Genomic DNA, 21,787 nt, shown 5'->3' with positions numbered 1-21,787 from the left:
CTGTCTAAATGGCGTGCCTGACTTAAAAGTCAGGCTGCCTGGCAGTAAAATGTATACAGTACGGAAGCACGTTTGTATAAACTGTGATGGAGGAAATCGATCCCTCACACTGCTCCACATGAGGAGAGCCAGATGGATCCTGTTAACAGTTCTTAAATGAATTCTACACTTTCTAAGTCCTGTGACATTCAGGGAAGCTGTTACATTAAAATTCCCAGCGTTTTGACAATTCCAAACAAATGTACACAGACCGAGCGGAGCTGTCGAGGCGGAGAGCAAACTGGGTTGTCTGCACTGTGTGTCAAGGTTATCACAGGACTGTATTTGTCTAAGACTGACAGGACCCCGTCTGAAACCTAACCCCACATTAGTTATTGTGGGATAAAGCTTTGTGGGGCAGGAAAGGAAAAAAGGAAGGAGGGAGAGAGAAACTTAAACCATGATTTATTTTAAATAGCCAAACGTGGGGTGCAGAAGTTACCTGAACATCTGTAAGGCAGGCAGGCTAAGGCAGGCCGAATGCTGAAGAGAAGGCCTTTTTCATTATGTGATATGGTAATTAGCTATTATTTTTACCACAGTGTTGCAGTTATTTGTACTAAATTCTTTACAAAATACACATCCTGAACTAAAACTAAGCAACATCCTTTTAAGGGAAATATTAACTTTGGAATATTTGCAATATGTCCAAAACACTGTCAACACAGATCTCACAAGGATCAACCACCTGCCAAAGCAGACCACAGTGAGCAGGTGTATATAACTATTTATTTTCGCAAAGCAAACATTCATGGTTGGTTTGCAAGGCAGGATGATTTTGGGTTGGGGCCACTGTCAATGATCCCCTTAGCTACAGTATGTTGGCTTGGACAGTAGGTGCATGATGGGTAAATATTGAGATGGTTCCTCAAGTGTGTAGATCCTGGGGCTGAGCTAAACAAACGAAGGTTGTTCCGAGTGTGAGAGCAATTAAAGAAAATACCATCCAGAGAACATATTCTACACTGAAGAAGTTTTTCCTGGAATCTCCTCCTGTTATTGCCCTATGTTGAATGTAATCATCAATACATGCAGTTGAACAACCTAAGAGCCAAGGAGAAATGTGTCCTACACTGCAGAAGCGTGGATGACCTTATATGCTGGTCATTCACGCTGTCAACACTGGGCTGAGGAAGGAAAGAGAAACAAGCGTATGCATGGAGAACACTACGCCTTGCATCTTATTCTAAACAATGGAGATTTTAATAAAATGAGGCATAAGGGAAAAAAATCTAATGGATTTGTCAACATAAAGAAGAGATGCTGTGGCGGAGAGAAATCTAAAGTTAAGTAATTTGCACAAGACTTTCATTATGTGGGAACCTTGTGGAATTGAGAGTTATCCACCAGCTTCTGCATTTTCCCAGAACCGAATTAAGTGCAGAGATGAGATTAGTTTGCCCAGAGATTGAATTGGACATGCCTCTGGATTTTACTGCTGTGATACACAAATAAAGCATGATACAACTTTGCTAGAGGCTGAAATGTCAAATGCAAACCCGGAAAAAAATCATGACCAAATTGAATATGCTCTCTATACTAAAAACACATTTTGCGAAGTACTTAACAATATTGATTTGGTTTATTAAAGTGACACAACATGCAACACAGATTAAAACCACTGTGAAACCTTGTAAAAAAGGTTCACCAAGCAGTGGTCAAAGAACTTATATTTAGTGTGTAATTTTATTTTATTAAAGTCACTTGACTTCCTTGAGCAGAGAAGAAGCGTCGCAGCAGTGTGGCCAAGGGGTTGAAAAGTCACACAGACAAAAGCCAATAATAACCCTGTCACAGTGACCTTGATAAAGAGATCCAACAGCCCTATCTGTGGGTATTTCCGGAGAGGAGTGTCAGCTGCGTTAATGCCTAAATGGGTAATGCTGTCAATTTAAAAGAACTTTAAAAAAGAAACAGAAGCACCAGTCTTTAACTGAGGCGAGTGAAGAGTCTCCAGAGCAGAGCAGGGGGGTTGGGGGCAGGAGGTTTAAACTAAGGAGGGCAGGAGAGAGATGAGATATGAGTGTTCACTTCTGCCCCTGGACTTACTTGTAGATAACCACAATCAGCTCTCACCTTTTTGACTCATTCTGTAGCTCACATTTTCAGTATTAACAATATATTCCTGTTTTTCTGTTTCCCTCTGAGCACGCTTTGTATTACAACCATTCCTCTCTCCTTCTCCTCCTGAAACTTGACCTACTGTAACTCCTTCTCACACCTAACATCATTAAAAAAAAACAACAATAATAACAACAGCAACAAAGAAAGTAGGAGACGTTGGCAGGTTTTTTCCCACACAGGCCAGACCAATCCTCACCACTACCGCAGACTCATTTGGAATGCTACATTTTAGTACTAAAAAGCCTGGAAACTGAGCAATGGTCGGAGGGGGCAAACATGCCATGAATTAAATCTGTGATTCAGAGCTGGTAATGTTCCTGACCTTGCAAACTGTCAAACTCTTCTATTTGTTCAAATCACACTCCATTACAACTTTAATAGTACAACATTACAGCTTTATTTAGCTCCGTCATCCCCACATGTCCCCCTTCAAAGCAGAGAGAGAATAATTATTTATCTTTCCATCGTCTAGGCAAAATGATGAGTATGAATATCACATCTAAAGAGAGAGATGGAAAGATAAATAAGAGCAGAGGGATAGTTGAATGTTTTCCGTTGGTAGGGTAGGAGCATGAAAGCATAAAGTGTATTGAAACTAGAAAATATTGTTATTCCAGTAAAGATGTAGGTCATTCCAGAACAGAGTTTTTATTACTCTGGCTGTAGATATCGATTGTAGGGTCACTGGGTCGGCAGAAGGGAAGTAAATGATAATGGAATCTAAGTGATCACCTGCTATGTAATGCAGTTTCTCTTTATTACTCTTAGATAAATATGATAGATACACATTCATGTCTGCAATAATGTGGATTGAGTGTGCTGCTTCATCACTGAGATCTAACATATAGGGGTCACTGTCAGACCCTCATATGTTTTAATTTCATTACAGCATAAATAGATAAATATGATACACCGATGTTCTTGTCGCAGTTAACGATCTCCTGGCAGGCATTTTTATCTTAAAAATCCATAGGGTCAATCCTTAGGCCACGGCACGCAGATACCACTGATTTTATAATGTAGGAATAAAAATGATGAGTTCCCAACCCGGTGTAAGGGCCTCAACTTTAAGTCAAATCTTATACTCCCTCCTTTTCTTCCCTGCCGACTTCTACAGTACTTTCACTTTTTACTGCACAGCACGGGGCTTTAAATTAGTTTAGCCCTAAACCCAAATGTAAAATGTGGCCTGAACAACAAAAGGCTCATTAAAACATACTATTACACTCACCATATGCAGGCCCACCAGCATTGGGAGTATGACCTGTGCTGTGTACTACGCTACAGAACAAGAACGCAGACTGTAGAATATCAGCACAGGCTAAAGTTTCTTGGTTAGGCAGCTGCTCACTTTCCCTTCCTTGTCTGCCCTCATCCCACTCATGTCACACTGAATGATGCCACACTATGCCCCTTTCACACCAGCGCCTTTTCAGCTCCGGCTCGGAGCTAGAGCCTGAAAAGCGCCGGGTTTTCCAGTTCACACCGGAGCTGCGCCGGCTCTTAGCTCCGGAATCCGCTTCATTTCCAGCTCCAAAAAATTGTCGGTCCAGAGGCAAGAGCTTTGGAGCTAAGAGGTGACGTCGCTTACGTCTCTCTTACGTCGAGGCGTGCAGGAAACTAAACCCACCTCCCATGGGTCGACTGTTATGCCTGCCTACAAGCAGTAGTGCCTATAAACACACTTTATAAAGTCAGGCAACACTAACCAGGCTTCGTGTGATTCTGTTTATTTGTGCCTTACTTTGACCATCCGTTCACTGTTATCGATCATTGTGGAGAGAGGCAGACGTGTTGTTTTGTATTATTGCAGCTATCGGATGCAAGTAGTCAGTTTAGCTTCGGTTGCTATGCTAACATCACCCGTTTTATACCAGAGAAACTTTCATAACAGCGTTGTGATACCAAACAGTGTCAATTCAGACTGACACACATTCACTTAGGCTAAGGGGAACTGGGGATATGCATCAGCTGCTTGTGTGAGTCGGACAGTGAATACTTTAGAGCGGCCGCTGCAGTGTGAGCTAACCGGGAGCTAACGGGAGAATACACTCCAGTGGAAGAGCAGCACTGCAGCGGTCGGTAAATGCTGCAGAAACACATTAATAAACAATGAACCACGGCACTCTGGAGTAAAGTATAAGGTTGGAGAAGTCGTTATTCAATTTATTCTGGCTTCGTGTGATTAAAAGCAACACGATCATCGACCCGACGCAGTTGTTGTTGTTGTTGTTGTGAGCTGCCGTAATGGCTGCCGTTGGGGGGCAAATCAGCGATGTAAACGGTGACGTCATGACGCAGCAGGGGCAGCTCTGGGGCGCCAGTGGGCGGTGTGAACAGAGCGGGAGCTGAAAAGGGAAACCGGAGCTGAACCAGAAAAGCTCCCGCTCGGAGCTAGAAACTGAAAAGCGCTGGTGTGAAAGCGGCATTAGTGGATGCATCTGTATGGTAGCAGCTCCACTGAGCCAATCGGAGAGGTGGGAGGAGTTGTTACCATGGCACTACAACTAAATGTGCTTCTATCAGGTTGGTGATTGGACGGGTTAGAGGCCAGATGAAGGTTTAAGAGTGACTCTGGATAGAATGTTGGTCAGACCCAGAGGTGAGTAGGTTTGAGAGGGGTCACTGTGTCCCTTCCCTTCTTTTATAACCAAAATGGCTGATGGACATACGGAGCACAGCAGTGGTGGCTAAGCTTAAACATGTTGGTACATGATTGTATTCATACAAATATATGAACGTTCAAAATATAATTCATTTTCTAATATGAATAATTCACCAACAATATTGCATTATTGCCCCGTTTTAGATACGATAGCAACAGGTTTGCAATCAGCAAGCAATCTGAGTCTGATGGCACACCTGTTGCTATTGTAATTAGAACTGGGCAAAAATACAGTATTTTGCACACACACACACACACACACACACACACACACACACACACACACACACACACACACACACACACACACACACACACACACACACACACACACACACACACACACACACACACACACACACACACACACACACACACACACACACACACACACACACCATATGTTACCCACAGTTAGAGAACAATGGGGGCGGTAACAACTGCACTAAAGTGAGGCTAATGATAATTATTATCATTCTGATGATTATTTTAAGTCTGCAAATTCTCATAATGTTTTTTGCTGTCCACATAACAAAAAAGACACCATTTTGCTCTTTTTCACATTTCCAAAAGCATCCTTTGAGATGGCTGCACACATACATTAGATACTGTACTGCACGGACAGGGAACCAGACAGCAGCAGACATATCGGGCTGAGCCATGTTACCTTGTCACATCTCATGAGGCCCAGGTAGCGGAGGGACTTGCTGCTCTGAGCGATCTGTGTGGCTCCCTGGTCTGTGATGTCCTTACACCAGCCGGCATCCACAGTCTCTATGGTGCTGCTGTACTGGCCTATGGCTATCAGAGCTGTGGAAACAGGAGGGAGAGTGAGAGAGGGGTGAGGGTAAGGAGGGATGGAGAGAAACAAGTGAAGGTGTTAGTCTGACACCCGCTCTCATGCAAATGCAGCAGCATCATCCTCCCATAGAGACGCACAGTAATTCCAGATGGAACCAGTGTCATCTGGCCAGCTGTGACAAATACGACAATGTTTGCACAACACCTTGGAATTATCCACACATACAAGGTAACACACTGAAACACACACATCACACACATACACAACTATGTTTGTTCAGACTGCTGCAGGATTCATCCATTAGAGCTTTGGCAATAGTCACAGCACTGAAAGGCAATGACATCGTGCCAGGGTATGATTTAATTCTGATGGTGTGTATGTGAGCGTGTGAGTGTGTGTTTGTGTTTACTGCTGGTAGATAGGGCAGAAACATTGTGCCAGTGTAAAGAGTATCCACAGAAACAAATATGTGTCAGTGTCTGGGGGCTTTGTTACAACCTAGAGCATGTGTGCATAACTACACACATACACACTCATGCACACACGCAAACAAACACAAACCTCAGAAATGGGTTCTTTTAATATAGTCTTCATTCATTTTTCAGCTGAGCACATATTAAACTGTGTAGCTGACAAACCAGATGATATCAAATTGTATGTTATCTATCTCAAATAAAGACATGCTCTCTGTTGCATTAACAAACAAACATACACAGAGACACAACAATCCTCCTCATCAATCTTTGACCCGTCAATCGTTGGGCAGATGGAGGAGACCTGTGCGCCACCAGTCGATTGATAGTGCTGCTCGGTGATCGATTGGTAAGGTCTGGGCTTTGTTCTCCCCTCTCTCACAACCACCACTAATGAGAGTGGGACGGGAGGAGGTGGAGCGAGGGATGAGAGAAAGATGAAAGAAGGAGGGTGAAGACAGAGAAAGCCTTTGACAGCACCTTCAAATACTTAGCCCTGATGTTGTTTTTTCATTACGGAAATCTATTTCACCTCAAACTTTTTCACAAACAAGATAGAGACTCAAACATCTCCACTTTAACCAGCAGGGAAAGAATGTGTTTAAACTTGTTATGTATACAAACATTTTAATGTTTAATCTCTACCTGTCTACGCTTCTAAAATGTTGCCTTATTTAATCAAATGTAAACATAGAATTAGCAGATTGTTGATGTCGCTGCACATTGGGTAACTTGTTGTTCAAGAATGTGTTTGTGTGTGTGTACACGAGAGTGTGCTTTCACTGCGGAGCGGGAGCTTGTTTCCGCAGGAGAAGGGAAACGAATAATCGTACACTTTTTGAATCAACTGCATGTATTTAACCCTTTTTCCTCATGTGCAGCTGGAGCTATGTGATGTAGAGTTTCCTCCACACACACACAGGAACCATCTTGTGTACAGTAGGTAACATATGTAACATATAGCCTTGGGCACTTGGGTGCTCGACATGTGGTTCCCTTTGTGCTCCAGCATGCTCTTGGATGCCATGCATAATGGCACATTATGACTGAACAGGCAGTAACATGGCTTTGAAGCTACAGAATGTTTCATGTAAAACGGCACCATGGGGAAGAGTCTCCATCAGGCCAGATGGGTTCACAGCACACGGAGTAGCCACGTTGTTTTTTGACTGGCCCTGACCCGGTAAAGCATTCTAAAAATGGAGACGCCTGCATTTTTCTATGTGTGTTTGAGTGTGTGTGAGATTGGAAATACGTAATATAGGTGAATGGCTCCCCATCTTGATTCCCTTGTCATGTCCAATCACATGATCCCAAACTCGATTACCTGGGCTCAGACCTCTCGTCTGATGTTGAGACACACATATTGCTGCTGTTAAAACCTCCTTGCAGTGCGATTGGGAGTTTTCTGAGAAACAGGGAGATCAAATAAAAGAGGAGAGCTTCACAGTTAACCAAATCCAACAACAGAACTCCCTCCACTTCCCCTCCAACAACTCCAAGACCCTGTTTCTTCCACTTCAACCTGACAAAGTGAGAGGATTGAAGCAGACAGGGTGCCTACCACAGTGAATGTATACGAACTGTGTGAATATATTGTCCGTGCATTTCCTGATTACTGGGCTGCACTTACCTAAGTACACAACCTTCCTACTCGAAATTAGTAAATTACAGGCTTTTGACTTCATAAAGAAAAACATGTGGTCGTAAGAGATAGCAGCAGGGAGAAAGAGAAGAGCTAATAACACTTAACAACATATTGTTATGCACTCACGTTGGTCAACTGGAGAGTCAGATAATGGCTTTGTCAAAATGAGCCAAGTGTTAGGCTATTTAGACTTGTTTAGTACTCCATCAACAAGTTCATCTGGTCGCCATTAAGTCTAATATCCCCATGTGCTCTGCCTCTCTCCCTCTGCCTTTGATCCTCTATCAGGAGACTGTAAACTCCAGCTACTCCTGGTGGCAAATGGAAATCGTTGGCTACTTTTCAGAAAGAGAAGAGCTTTAAGGGAAACCTTTTAACTATAATCAAAAACAGTTTTGTTCACCTTGTCAGAGATGGAGAGCGCAACTGAACCTGTTTTAGAAGAGAGAGTCAATAATAGTACAAACAGAAGAGGTGTTTTACTTTTTAATATTAGGTTTCAAAATTATTTGACTGGCAGTGTATGGGACCATAAGAACAGGAAGTTGTATTTCCTGACTGACAAGGATGTTCTGTCCGAGAGATGAACCGATATGCAAGAGAAGTTAAGGTGAACAAGAGGTGGAAGAGTGAGCAGAAAATCCCTTTCTGGCAGCAGGAGCTGTGACTGAGTGGTGACTACACACTCAGTCGGTAATGAGGACACACTCTGCTGCCCGGGCTGGAAATGGCTTTCGAATCTGGCTCTGTCTGTGTGTATGTGTGTTTACACTCCCTCTTTAGTGTGAAAAGAAACAGAGAGACCTTAAATCCATGATATCATTCATTTTGAGCATGGCACATTTCACCTGTCTTTTACTGAATATGTCATTTGGGGATAAACTTATGTCATCATGCGAAAAACAGGTGGGGATCGTATTCTAAAGCAACTGTTGCAGTTCATTTAAGCAACTGGGATTTTGGCCAACACATCTTCTTACTAATCAATCACCAAACAACAAATCGATCAATGGATCAATATAAAGTGTCATGAACCATTTAGTCCCTCTAGGAAGCTGTGTCAAATACTGAGCCTGCAAACGCTCATGGTAGTTTGCCTTCCAATTCTTTTACTAAGACTTTCTCAAATGTTAGAATTTAAGGGGAAGGCACTACTCATAGCTCTTAGTGAAGAAACAAGGTGACACATATCGAGCAGAGGTGAATAACCAAGTAAAACCTCAAATCTTCTGTGTTCCATTAACTTCTACATTATCTCTAGACAGAGATTCATAACCTATTACTTTCCCATATCAGGCACAAGCTGTTATCAAAAGCCATAAATAGCAGATTTATCCAGACAGAGGTGCGGCTCTGGGGTAAAGTAACCACATTCTTAACAGAGGGGTCAGGAGTTGGTCAATCCTGTGATGACCGCAACGTGAGAAGAAACCTTCCTTAATCTGCTTTTTCCACTATCTCCGTACCTGACCTCAGAGCTTCAGGGGTTAAGCATCTTTTACAGGCTTATTAGATATACACTTATTACATTCTCCTAAATGATGGTGTGCCATTACTGCTATCTTATTGCTCTGCATCCATCCCCAGGCCTGTCTGCTGTAACCCTATACACCATATTTTAGCCGCTGATGAAGACAGAATGCTTACGAAAGACATGATGGTATATGGTTAAGATTTACTGTGGTGCAGTGTGTGTGTGTGTGTGTGTGTGTGTGTGTGTGTGTGTGTGTGTGTGTGTGTGTGTGTGTGTGTGTGTGTGTGTGTGTGTGTGTGTGTGTGTGTGTGTGTGTGTGTGTGTGTGTGTGTGTGTGTGTGTGTGTGTGTGTGTGTGTGTGTGTGTGTGTGTGTGTGTGTGTGTGTGAATATGGAAACAGGGATAATGCATAACATGGCTTATTATGGCTGATGTATTCCAGAGAGCACAACTGTCATGTCTAATGTGAAAGACATGCACTTGGTTCTTTGTGTTGCGTTTAAAAACTTGGCCTCAGCGTGGCCTTCTCCACTGTGCTGCTGCATGCCCAAAACCAAAAGAAACTCACTTTTCATTTCTTGTCTTCCGAATTGGTGTAACAAGGGATGCAAAAGCTATTTTTTAGGGTGGAAATTACAATCTGTATGTTTTCCTTCCAATTTAGCAAATTGTCTTACCAGTACTGACGTGGATTTGTTTGCAAGGAACATGGCCAAGTTAGTTTCCCTTTTGCGGTTTCAAACCCTTTAAAGAAAAGGCAGGGCAATAAGGGTGCAGGACTCAAGTATGTCCAAGCAGGACTGTGCTGATTACCGGCATTTAAACAGCTGACTTACCAAGTTTTCCTCATGCTGATTCTACAAAGATTTGGTGAATTATCAGGAAAAAAATAGGCTGAATTATCGGTTTTTCAATTTGTCTTCAATGGATCCAATCCCAAACAAAGAGACACATGATGAAGTGCATGGACAAAAGGTGAATGACCTTTCAGATGTTTACATTGATTATGGTGTATCATTCTTGGATCCCTTTTCTGTGAGTAAATATACAAGTATGTACATATGTGTATGTTCCCTTGTGTGTGTGTAACATGATAATCATTTGTGTGCTGGTTTAAACCATGAGCAGCAAAGGGAAAATGCTCCCACAGGATTGTGTTTACATGATTGTACATACACATGCATGAGCACATGCACATCACACATGAGTGTACAAAACTGTCAGGAGATCTCAATGAGCACCATGTGGATGTCACTTACCTCCTTTGATGCCTATCTGACCTGGCCCAGCATCGGCCCCATGGTATGATTGATTAACACACTATGCTCACCTTCAAAGCCCCCAGCCAAACTGACTGGGGTCAAGCAGAGTACCAGAACTAATTCAGTAAACAACATACCAAATAAAGCGTTTGAATCACACACGCAAGGAGAAGAGAGAGGGACTGTTTTGTTGGCTGGGAATTAACAAATTAAAAACTGTGATAACTCGAGGGAACTTGAGAAGGGATGCCAACAATCCCTCGTTTGAGAGGAGAGACAACCCTGCTGGGATGTGGACATGAACATGAACTTGATGTGACAAAAACTGGGCCGCTTCTTCCAAGGCAGAGAAACATATTCAGAAAGAAATAGAAAGAAAGAGAAAAGCGAATAAGAGAGAAGGAACAAAATGAGAGAGGCAGACGTTCAACGAGGTGACGCTCTTTGCCCTGACATGCTGGGCCAACGCAATCAAAGGCCGGGGGAACTGAAATGAGCCAGGCTCCACAGAGAGACACTGGAGAGAGGAGGAACAGATTGAGTGGGACACAAGAAGGAGGGAGAGCACTTTATGGTGGGACATGCTCAATCTGGGAAATTAATTAGCCAGAGGGCAGGGAGAAGGCAGTGTGCCTCCTTCTGTGTGTGTGTGTGTGTGTGTGTGTGTGTGTGTGTGTGTGTGTGTGTGTGTGTGTGTGTGTGTGTGTGTGTGTGTGTGTGTGTGTGTGTGTGTGTGTGTGTGTGTGTGTGTGTGTGTGTGTGTGTGTGTGTGTGTGTGTGTGTGTGTGTGTGTGTGTGTGTGTGTGTGTGTGTGTGTGTGTGTGTGTGTGTGTGTGTGAGAGGGCATGGGCATTTTCCTAATCAGCCTCTGATCTGATGTAAACCAGCTGACACATAACATTTGTGGCAGTGTGTGCTCGTATGGTTTTATGTGTTTCTGTGAGTGTGTGTCTGTGTGTTTCAGGCAGAGAGAGAGAGAGAAACAGAAGCAATCAGCAGACCCAGACATGCTTAAGTGGTGAGGTAAAGGCAGTACAAGTCAAAAGTGACTCTTAAGTTTCATGGTGACCACACACAAGCAAAATGTAACACACACACACACACACACACACACACACACACACACACACACACACACACACACACACACACACACACACACACACACACACACACACACACACACACACACACACACACACACACACACACACAGAGTTGTAGTAGTTGGTGTGTGATAACCTTGTGGAGAGGAAGATTGGAAAGGTGAGTGAGTGGCAGGCAGTGAAAGGGAGAGATAGAGGGGAAGAGTGATGGGCAAGGACAGATAGACAGAGTAAAGGCGCGATAAGGAGAGATGGAGCTATCACAGGGGTGACCTACAACAGCCTTTCCTTCACCACTGAATACAACCACTCGTCACCCATTCACACACACACATTCACAGGTCAACAAGACACCTAACAGGTCGGCATTATTCATCAGGACTCAATTATGTTGAACACACTATGGTCTACAGCAAGAGCAAAGGATAGGATGCACTCACAGGTGAAATACTTTTAAGAACTTGGAAACTCTTTCTATTTATTATATGTGTGCCTCAAAATGTGCGCCCAATGCCTTGTGACAACCCCTCTATACTCTGTCACTTCAGTCAGCCTTGTCCTCTCTTAATATGTCTCTGTCTCGCTATCTTTCTATGTCTTATGCTTTTTATTTATTTTTACACTCATCACTTGTGTTACCAATTGTTCATACCTCATTGATTTGTATTGTAAACAACATCATCTCATAAATAAAATGTATGTGTATAATCTATGTTGAAATAGTGTGTTTTATATCTTCATCTTTCTTCTTCAATACAAGCAACTAATAAAAACACACACACAAACTAAGTTCCCATTGACATCAGCAGTAAACCCAAGATATCAAACTATTTCCAACCAACAGCACCTCTGCACCTCTCCTTTGACGATATTAATCTCCACAACTTGTCTCTCTCTCTTTCCCCCGTTGTCTCTTTCTCCATTACTCTCCCTCTTTCTCTATTTTGGATTGTGTATAACAGGAAACAGCTCTCGAATTCTCGACGGAGGGGCATAAAGCTTATCAACCTCAATTTAAAATGAGAAGACGAGAGAGGAGAGGAAGTGAAGAGGCGGAAAGAGGACGAAAATGAAGACAGACAACATTCTGGTGAACTGCATGTTGCATGCATCTGACTAAAATGAACGTAGCATAGCAATAGTTATGGCTTTGGTTATGGATTATGGCTAATCCTCTAGCATAGGGAGCAGGTCGTAAAGGTAATTACACGCTACTATTGGATCCAGAGCCCAGAAGTGGGCCTCTCTTGCATCACGCTTATTACGACCCAGAAGAAAACTGGCTGCTCTTACATGTTATAACCTTTCGTTATTACATACTGCCTGAACAGACCATGGCATTCTCTGCCAATCTTAATACTATTTAAACCTGTCTGAAGGGTTAACAAGTGCTGTTGCTGGGATATCAGCTGTTCTTTTAGTTTATTATGGAAAAAGGCAAAACACGGATTAAGATACAAAAACACTCTTTGTTTAGTTCTGTGATCATTGGGACTAGGAATTAATTTAGTCATCAAAAGAAAAGCTAAATAGCTTGCCGTTCACCCACTTACGTAATTAGCAGCTCCACTCAGTTCTTGAATATTACCAACACTGAAAGACAGGAAGATGGACCCACTGGAATGTTTATTTAAAGGCATAAGCCATACCCTCACATTGTGTTGACCCTTTCCTCCTTGAAATGCCCCCCTGACTCCGTCTAACACACGCAGTCAGCACTCCAAGTGCCACTAAGTCTGTTTGGATGCCTTATCTCGAGCCTTTAACAGTCCACTCTGTCCGCTGTAACCCTGCGGGAATCATTAACCAGACACACACTTCCTCTTCCTCGACCACTGAGAAAATCCTCCAAATGTTTGTGTGTGTGTGTGTGTGTGTGTGTGTGTGTGTGTGTGTGTGTGTGTGTGTGTGTGTGTGTGTGTGTGTGTGTGTGTGTGTGTGTGTGTGTGTGTGTGTGTGTGTGTGTGTGTGTGTGTGTGTGTGTGTGTGTGTGTGTTTCTCTGTGTGTGAATTAGGGTCTACTTAGCCCCTGAAACAACCATAAAACAAATGACCCGATACCAATTAGTTCAAAACAATTAGGTTAGTAGACCGGTAATAGCAGACGGACCCACCCAAGGAAAAGCTTAGGTTATGCCTGTTTCTTTCCTCAAGCCTAACACCAATAAAAACAGTGACAAACAATCTAACCTTGACAATACAGAAATTAACAATGTGTCCAGCACTGGGACTACTTAACATGGTGTCGAATAAGTGCTAAAGGAAATAGAAACAATAGTCAGAACATGTAATGTTCTTTTCAGCACTACATTATATTTAATGTACTAACTAACTGATAATCTTAACTGTAATCTAAACTTCTATTTGAACAATCAAAGCTATATTTAACCTCAAATGAATACAAATACCTTAAAAACTAAAGCACATCTAAAATCTCAACATGCAAAAGTCAAACAAATGTTTTAACTTAGCAGAGTAGCATTTGAATTGTTTACTAAGACGAGAAGAGGAGATACAATTATTATCTCATTTGTAACTGAAAAGAACATTTTCAAAATGCTCTCTCCTTTTCTTATCATTCTCCATGTGTCTCACTTTGGTCTCCTTTATACAAACTCCCTAATGGCTCATGAGTCAGTAAAAGCACGTCGTCAGGTCTCACCAAAAGCTCTTTAGCAAAGTTTAAAGCTCCCGTGATGTGTTCTGATCGATACCTGGCCATAACTCAAATCTCACGTCAAGTGCCATTACTGTATGGACTGCACACTCTCAACCGACGTGCACCAGCGCACACACAAATAACCACATGTACATTTTCATGAGCTTGGACGGTGTTTTTGATCAATACCTGGCTATAGATCAAACAACTTTTTCAGTTTATGGCTAACCTTTCCCAAGGCTCATTTCAGACGCACACAGAGTAACTCATGTCTTATTCGAGACTGCTGCTTTGACTGCGTCTATGAAATTGATAAGTGCTCTTAAATGCAAAATGACAGTTTAAGAACCTTGTTTTTGTGCCGCAGCATAGTCAGAATGACTCATAAAAACACAAAGCACTTTTCTTTAGAAGGTAACTCCATAGTCAGTGCCAAAGAATGAAATACACAAGGCCAAATGTGCAGCTAAAGACTTGAAACGGCTTGAGAATTCTTCTTTGGAGGGTTATTAGTCCAAATGTAACAAGGGGAACGACATGGTTAGAAACTATTTCCCCCTTATACATTTCATTATATGTCGAATTGAGGAAAAAGATGAGTTGGTTTCCCCACAAATATTTAATCTACCTGAATATTACTGACCTAGAACATTCTCCTAAATGTTTAGACTCCACTGACACCTGCAACATTTTTATTTTTATTTGGCTGGAAATACAATCAGCCATGAATGTTGTTGAGGAAAACTTAAAACAAATTAAATAACCATGCGGTGAAAAATATCATTACTTCCTTATTTGTTTATAATCTAAAAGCGTGGCTGAGCAAGCAGACGGGGGCCTACATTTCTAGCTGTGTGCTTGTTGTTGCTTCAAACATGTGGGCCATTGTATTGTGTGCCAAGAAATCACAGCTTCTCAATCCCACACACTTCTTTACTATCAAGCTTCTCATCTACTGTCATCCTGGATATGCCCAGCATGCACGTCTCAATTTCTCCAGGTCTCAATGTCCTCATCATTTATCCTTTTCTCTTCTTTCCTCATCATCTCATCTCTTCTCATATTGTCCTTTCTCTCATCCTGTTTCCTCCCCCTCCTCATTTCCTCCTGCGCCTCTGTCTTCCTTCCTCTCTTTAATGTTTGCTTTCCCCTCAGACTCCCCCCCTCTGTCTTCATCCTCCTGCCGATCCTCTCTAAAGGATGTTCCTGTGTTCAGGGTCACAGTCACCCCCTCAGTAGCTCTGTTGACCTTTAAACTCTTTACTACTGGGGTCAGCGCCTGTCGCCATGGTGTTTAACATCCCTGTGGGAGGCCCTCCATGTACATGGGATGGATCCAATTCAAACATGCATATTCACATTATGGCATGCAACATTGACCTTTTACATCCACTTCTTCTCTTTCTCTCAGGTTACAAGCCTTGATGACAGACAACAGTCAGAGGAGCCAACAAGCCGCCCCCGCTGTTTGCTTCAACATCTTTTACTCATTCCTTTATCAAACATCCTTCCAAGAAAGTTGTATTATTGCCCTTCCTCCCTGTCTCCCTGTGGTCTAAACAGGTATCTTTCTCTTTGGATATTCACATCCAAGACTGTCGACTGCAGGCTATTGGGTTACACAACCACGATAGAAAGACATCCCACAATGGCAATTATCCCGTGTAGCGATGGCTGTAACTTGTGCCTGGGAACCAAAGAAGAACATTTATGAAAACAGCTTCCTGCTGATATGAAGAGCTCAGTGGCAGCATAAAGCAAACAGGCCAATTTCAGGTTTCTGCAGCCTTCCTCTCAGTTCATGTTCAACCATTTACAATGTCATTAAGGATTAAGCACTAATTGCAAAGCTGAGCTACTTTGTCAATACAACACAAACTTTCCCTATTTTTAAACAAGCAACTTGTAAACAAATGTGTTGGGTTATAAAAAGTATAAAGTGGGTCACCTGTTTTCGTTTTAAAAGTATTTTTGTGTAGTCTGTGTGATGCCGTCTGACAGCAGAAATATGATACAGATGTAATCAGCGCAGCTGGCTTCAGATTTTGCCTGACACTCGCTTTTCCACTCAAAAGCATGCACATATGTACATGATTGTTTTTGGCCGGACAAGACAATGTGCTGCTTTAAGTATGTCATTATGTGCACTTACAGACTGTGTGTGTGTGTGTGTGTGTGTGTGTGTGTGTGTGTGTGTGTGTGTGTGTGTGTGTGTGTGTGTGTGTGTGTGTGTGTGTGTGTGTGTGTGTGTGTGTGTGTGTGTGTGTGTGTGTGTGTGTGTGTGTGTGTGTGTGTGTGTGTGTGTGTCTACGTGTGTGTGTGTGTGTGTGTGTGTGTGCGTGCGTGCGTGCGTGCGTGAGTGCGTGCGTGTGTGCGTGTGTGTGTGTGCGTGTCTACGTGTGTGTCTGTGTCTGTGTCTGTGTCTATCTGTGTGTGTGTGTGTGTGTGTGTGCGTGCGTGCGTGCGTGCGTGCGTGCGTGCGTGTGTGTGTGTGTGTGTGTCCCTACTTAATGTTGAGGGGTGTCAGTCTGTGTTTGCACATGGCTCTCAGAGTGTGTGCATGTGTCAGAGGGAGAGGGTGAGCTTGGGGAAGGCCGCACACTCAATAGTCAAAGATACAAGTCCTGCACTCCTCCTCCATAAATTACCAGCTCATTACAGTAATGCAGCCCATTTAGCAGAGAGGAGGGAGGGAGATGTAAGAAAGGATTGCAACAAAAAAAGTGTTTGGGGGTAGCAGATAAAGCATAAATGTCAAGAAAGAAAATGTGGTGAGGACATGGGTAGGAAGAGGGACCGAGAAATGAGGAGGGATGAAATAGAAGGAGAAGAAAGTAAGGTATGGAAAAAGAAGGGGAGGAGGAAAGAAAGGCTGAGGATTTGCTGTGATGTGTTTAAGGAGCTTTTCAATCTCAACAGAAGTGCTTTTCATTAGGTTAAAATCTATCATCTGTGCAGCTGCTGGAAAAAACAATGGGGAAATATTAATATAGATAGTGGCTACAGTCGGAGACAGAGATATAGACCCAGACGGTATGAAGGAGTGGAGGATTGAGAGGGGGGGGTGGTTGGGGGGGGAGAGAATGGGATGAGATGTAACAGTTGTAATTGAATAGTGAACTAGAGAGGGCCTGAGTGCAAGCACTGATTAATACAATTCAAATTGATTGTCTCCTAGTAGCTGAGAGAACATCTCATTCTGACTTCCATATTTGAATGTTCAGCATGTTCTCTATGTGCATGAGTGTGTGTAAGTGTGAGTGTGTTACAGAGAGCATTACTGAGGGGTAGGGAGATAGAGAGTGCCCTCTAGTGCTTTGCTACTCCTTTTACCCCACCCTTATTCTGTGATATTGGAATCGTTGGTGTTTTTTGTCAAGTAAGTAGCAAGAACTCCCTGTGCTTCATAATATCCCCGGGGTTATCTTCACAGTAAGCATCAATGGTTACATTCTCCTTTTAGGAAAAGTCGTCTGCAGCTTTTTCTATTTCCAGTATTAAAAATATGTTTACAGACTTTAAAATAAGCCACACTAGACATCAGATCAGAGTCAACATGAAGTTTTAACACGGTTTTCTCTGTTAGTTTGTGTACATTAGCTGTGTTTTGCTGTGTGCTCTGCTTACCGTCAACCTGGAAGAAATGCATATCCCCAAAACACATTTTATAATCTTTATTGTCAGATCAATTGCTTTTGATATGGTTGGTGGATAGAGTAGCAGTTAATTTCAGGGAGCAATTGACACTGCAAACAACCACCAAGTTAGAGCTGTTAAGAATTCTAATAGCATCCGGCACTTACAATGGCAGGGTTAAATGCTACGTAGACAGTAATACATGTGTTTTCCATTCACACCATTTTCCTCCTAACTTTATCTCTTTGCCTATTTTATAAATGACTAAGACAGCGCCAGAGAAGCAGTATATATCAGACAAATGAGAGTGAAGATGGCTACGGGGGAAGAGCCGAGCTCCATTTGCACCTCAGGAGTAACAGAGAAGGATTTATAGTTTGGGTGTGAAACAATCATTCACATTAGTGAGTCAGGCCCTGCGTTCAATTAGCAGTAGCTTGTGTCTCACACTAATTCCCTCCGCCTGTGAGCCAGAACATCCTGTCAGCGATGTGAACACAGAAAGCTTTCCTAATAAGACCCCCCACAATTATTGCTGTTCTGCCTGCCAACAGTGGGCAGCCATTAGGATGCCTACCTGCACCACACTATTCAGATCCTTCGGTGGTTTGAAAGGTTTCCCCCTCCTCCTCTGTCTCCCTCTGTCTGTCAGTCCATTTTGTTTTTATTAAGGCCCATCTGTAAACTCTGATACGCTCTTTGTCACATTAAAAAAAAAAAGTGTCACTACTGTTCTAACTCATACGATCTTGATAGCTCATTAGCCTCGGGGAGAAAGTTACATAGGGCTCTATGTTGTCTCAATTGTATTTATTTCATGTGATTCAGTATGAGATGTGACCAAGTAAGTGCACCGAATGATGCTTGGTGTTTTTAATTCAGTGGTAAATAAACAACGGGGATCTTGGCCATCAGGTGACCAGATGAGGCACCTATCATTTCATTTGAATTAAATAACAATTTATAAAATGACAAAATGATTTAGTTTTGAATTAACTAACACAATATATTATGCCTGTGGGACTTTATAAACTTAGTTCTGAGTCTTCCATAGTGAAGTACTAGAGCAGGGGTCTCCAAAAATGTTTCACCGAGGGGCCACATACTGTACAGAAAAATATACGAAGGGCTGGGCCACTCACTCGAGGTGTTTGAATATGCTTTAAGAAAAACAACAGCCTACATCCCAGCTCTCCAGAGGGTTTCATTTATGTTGTTAGCAGCTCATTCCTTAAAACAGGAGCTTATCATAAGAGGAAATAGGAAGGGTTTATTTCAAGCGTGTTTTGAGAATAAGTTATTGGGCTTTTTTCTTATCAACTTAGATTTGATAGAAAACATTTTCAACTTGAATTGACTGAATTTGTTGGGAAAAGTGGGCTTCTTAACACATGAATACTGTGTGATATCTGCTTTGATCTATATTTAAGAAGTAGCTACAATACGAGACAAGTTTCATTTGTGGGCCATACTCCATTATACTTTTTGAATTTGCTGAGGGCCGATTCAAAATGGCCCGTGGGCTGTGGTTTGGACACCCCTGTACTAGAGGGTTGGCCAGGAGGTCTATTGCAGTGACAACAAAAGCCATGTTCAATACTGTGTACCATCAGAGGCATCATAAAGAGATGGAAGTATCCTTACTTTACTTCAAAAGATTTTATGTATGCTCTCTTTGACATGAAGTCTGATTAAATGTTATGTGTGCAAGTACACCTCTCTTTCGTTAAGTAAGGCCTTGAATTGATACAGCAGAACAACATTTATTCCATGCTTGTCCTATGTATGTTTCCCTCACCAACATAAACACTCAAACACACATCCCTAGCTCTCTGCCATCACAAACAAGATGCAATTAAGCTCTCATTTATAAACGGAGGAAAGGGTCAGGTGGAGGAACAAAGACAGAAAGGCCGGGGGCAAGCACTGAATTGTAGCCGCTTCAGAAGAGGGTGTGCTGAAAGCAGTCCGTTGTGCCGGAAAACAGGAACCTATTATTCCAAGAGGCCGGCTACACTTCAGGATGTCTTTGTTTGCCTTTGCTGAAGAGCACTTCCTGCTTCTTATTTGACAAATGTAATCATTATTATCATAATTACTATGAACTGAATTAGAAAATGCCCCACAAACCACACATAAAGAAATCCATCTTAAAAGTTTTTTACACAACGTTTTTCTTAAACCCTGCAGACAATCATGAATAGCTATAGGTCAAATATATGACAACGTTTGCGGGTTAGGTGGCAAGTACGTACAAACTGTGAGAGTGTTCAACGCATTGATCTGGGCAGTGGATCAAACAGTTCATATATTATGGAGAAACATCGGAGAGGCAAAGGTTCCATACACATGAATGATTTAGAGACCACATTTCTGTACAGGATGTTTAAAATAAGTGTATGTGTGTGGTGTGTGTGTGTGTGTGTGTGTGTGTGTGTGTGTGTGTGTGTGTGTGTGTGTGTGTGTGTGTGTGTGTGTGTGTGTGTGTGTGTGTGTGTGTGTGTGTGTGTGTGTGTGTGTGTGTGTGTGTGTGTGCGCATGCGTGCGTGCGTGCATGCGTGTGTGTGTGTGTGTGTGTGTAGAAAAAAGACGACAAAATGAGAACCCAGCTCTCAGTGCAGTAACTCGCAGAGAAACCTACAAAAAAATAAAAGTCGAGACAAACTGTAGGCAACCACAAATGTAAGCATCTACATGTCTTTGGGGTTGTCTGTACTGAGTCACTGCTTATTCCTTTTGATACTGAAATCAGCCAACGTACTTCCAAATATGGTGTGTACAGTGACTGGTTTGATGGTCTAACTGCCAAACATTTTGTATGTTTAAAAACAGATACATCTTGTTCTTTAATGAAAACACCCTCCCTCACTGCCCCCTCAACCACAACAATTCCCACCGTACAATGAACTACTTAACTCCTGAAGCTCAGAAGAAATATCAGCTAATGTGATGTGTACTCGGGACCAGTCGGCAGTGTTGGATGGACTGCTGCTCAACAGAACATTATGGCCAATTACCCTGCATGGACACTAATGGCCCACATTAACTGGCTGTATTATGTGAGTGGGAAGTGGATTATTTAGTAAAACAATGATTTCTATCCATCTGGAGTTGCGTTGCATAGACGCCGGCAGTTTGGAGAATAGGTACACTGAACCTGGCTTAGGCAAGATTGAATCATTCATCAAACTGGAGTTGTAGATATTTAAAACCGAATTCTGCTCACATTTTGCAGCATCATGCCTCAGTGCCTCCAACACACAGGAGAGAAGAGCTTCTGTTCAGTTCCACAACATGCTGAAATATTCAACCAACAACCTTGTTGTGCTTTCGCATTGTATTTCTATAACTTTACTTTGAGTTATGCAGTGCAATCTTTGTAGTAGGGATGAAAACACATGATCATTTAAACGATTCTTCAACATGATATTATAAATCAATTCTCCTAATTAGAATTTTTTTAATGCACTATGTTGAACTGTACAGTATCATTGTTTTTGTAGAACTGTCACATTATTACTTTAAATGGCCTGTAAATTGCAAATGAGTGTCATGACTTAATCTATTTGTATCCAACAACAATGTGAGTATTCAATCTGTCTTTATTAATTAAACAGTAATTTGCAATGGACTGACAAAAGTGTAATACATTCATTCATTGAAATTAGTCTAAAAGTCATTTGGCTTACAAATGGTATACAATCGACTATTCAAGGTTATTGGTCCACAAATAGTTTGTTCTCGAATGAGATGGTTTAATTCATGTTTTCCTCTCTCAGGACATTGTAGTGACTGGAATGTAATATTAGGGTATTCACTTATATATATATTAGGGTATTCACTTATATATTTCCCTTATTAAGTGATAACATTAAAATGACCACTGCAGTGCTGTTTTG

At 42.1% G+C, this 21,787-nt stretch overlaps 1 protein-coding gene across 1 annotated transcript in view; it reads right to left on the bottom strand.

Annotated features, from left to right (window-relative positions):
- Positions 1-21,787, bottom strand: part of fbxl17 (F-box and leucine-rich repeat protein 17) — a 256,804-nt gene that overhangs the window by 19,794 nt on the left and 215,223 nt on the right. The window contains exon 10 of the mRNA XM_034091053.2: positions 5,496-5,638. Coding sequence (XP_033946944.1) covers positions 5,496-5,638 — 143 coding nt within the window. The remainder of the gene's footprint in view (positions 1-5,495; positions 5,639-21,787) is intronic.

Source organism: Pseudochaenichthys georgianus, chromosome 9 (genome assembly GCF_902827115.2).
Source record: "Pseudochaenichthys georgianus chromosome 9, fPseGeo1.2, whole genome shotgun sequence".
NCBI lineage: Eukaryota > Metazoa > Chordata > Actinopteri > Perciformes > Channichthyidae > Pseudochaenichthys > Pseudochaenichthys georgianus.
This window is presented reverse-complemented; position numbering and strand designations above follow the sequence as displayed.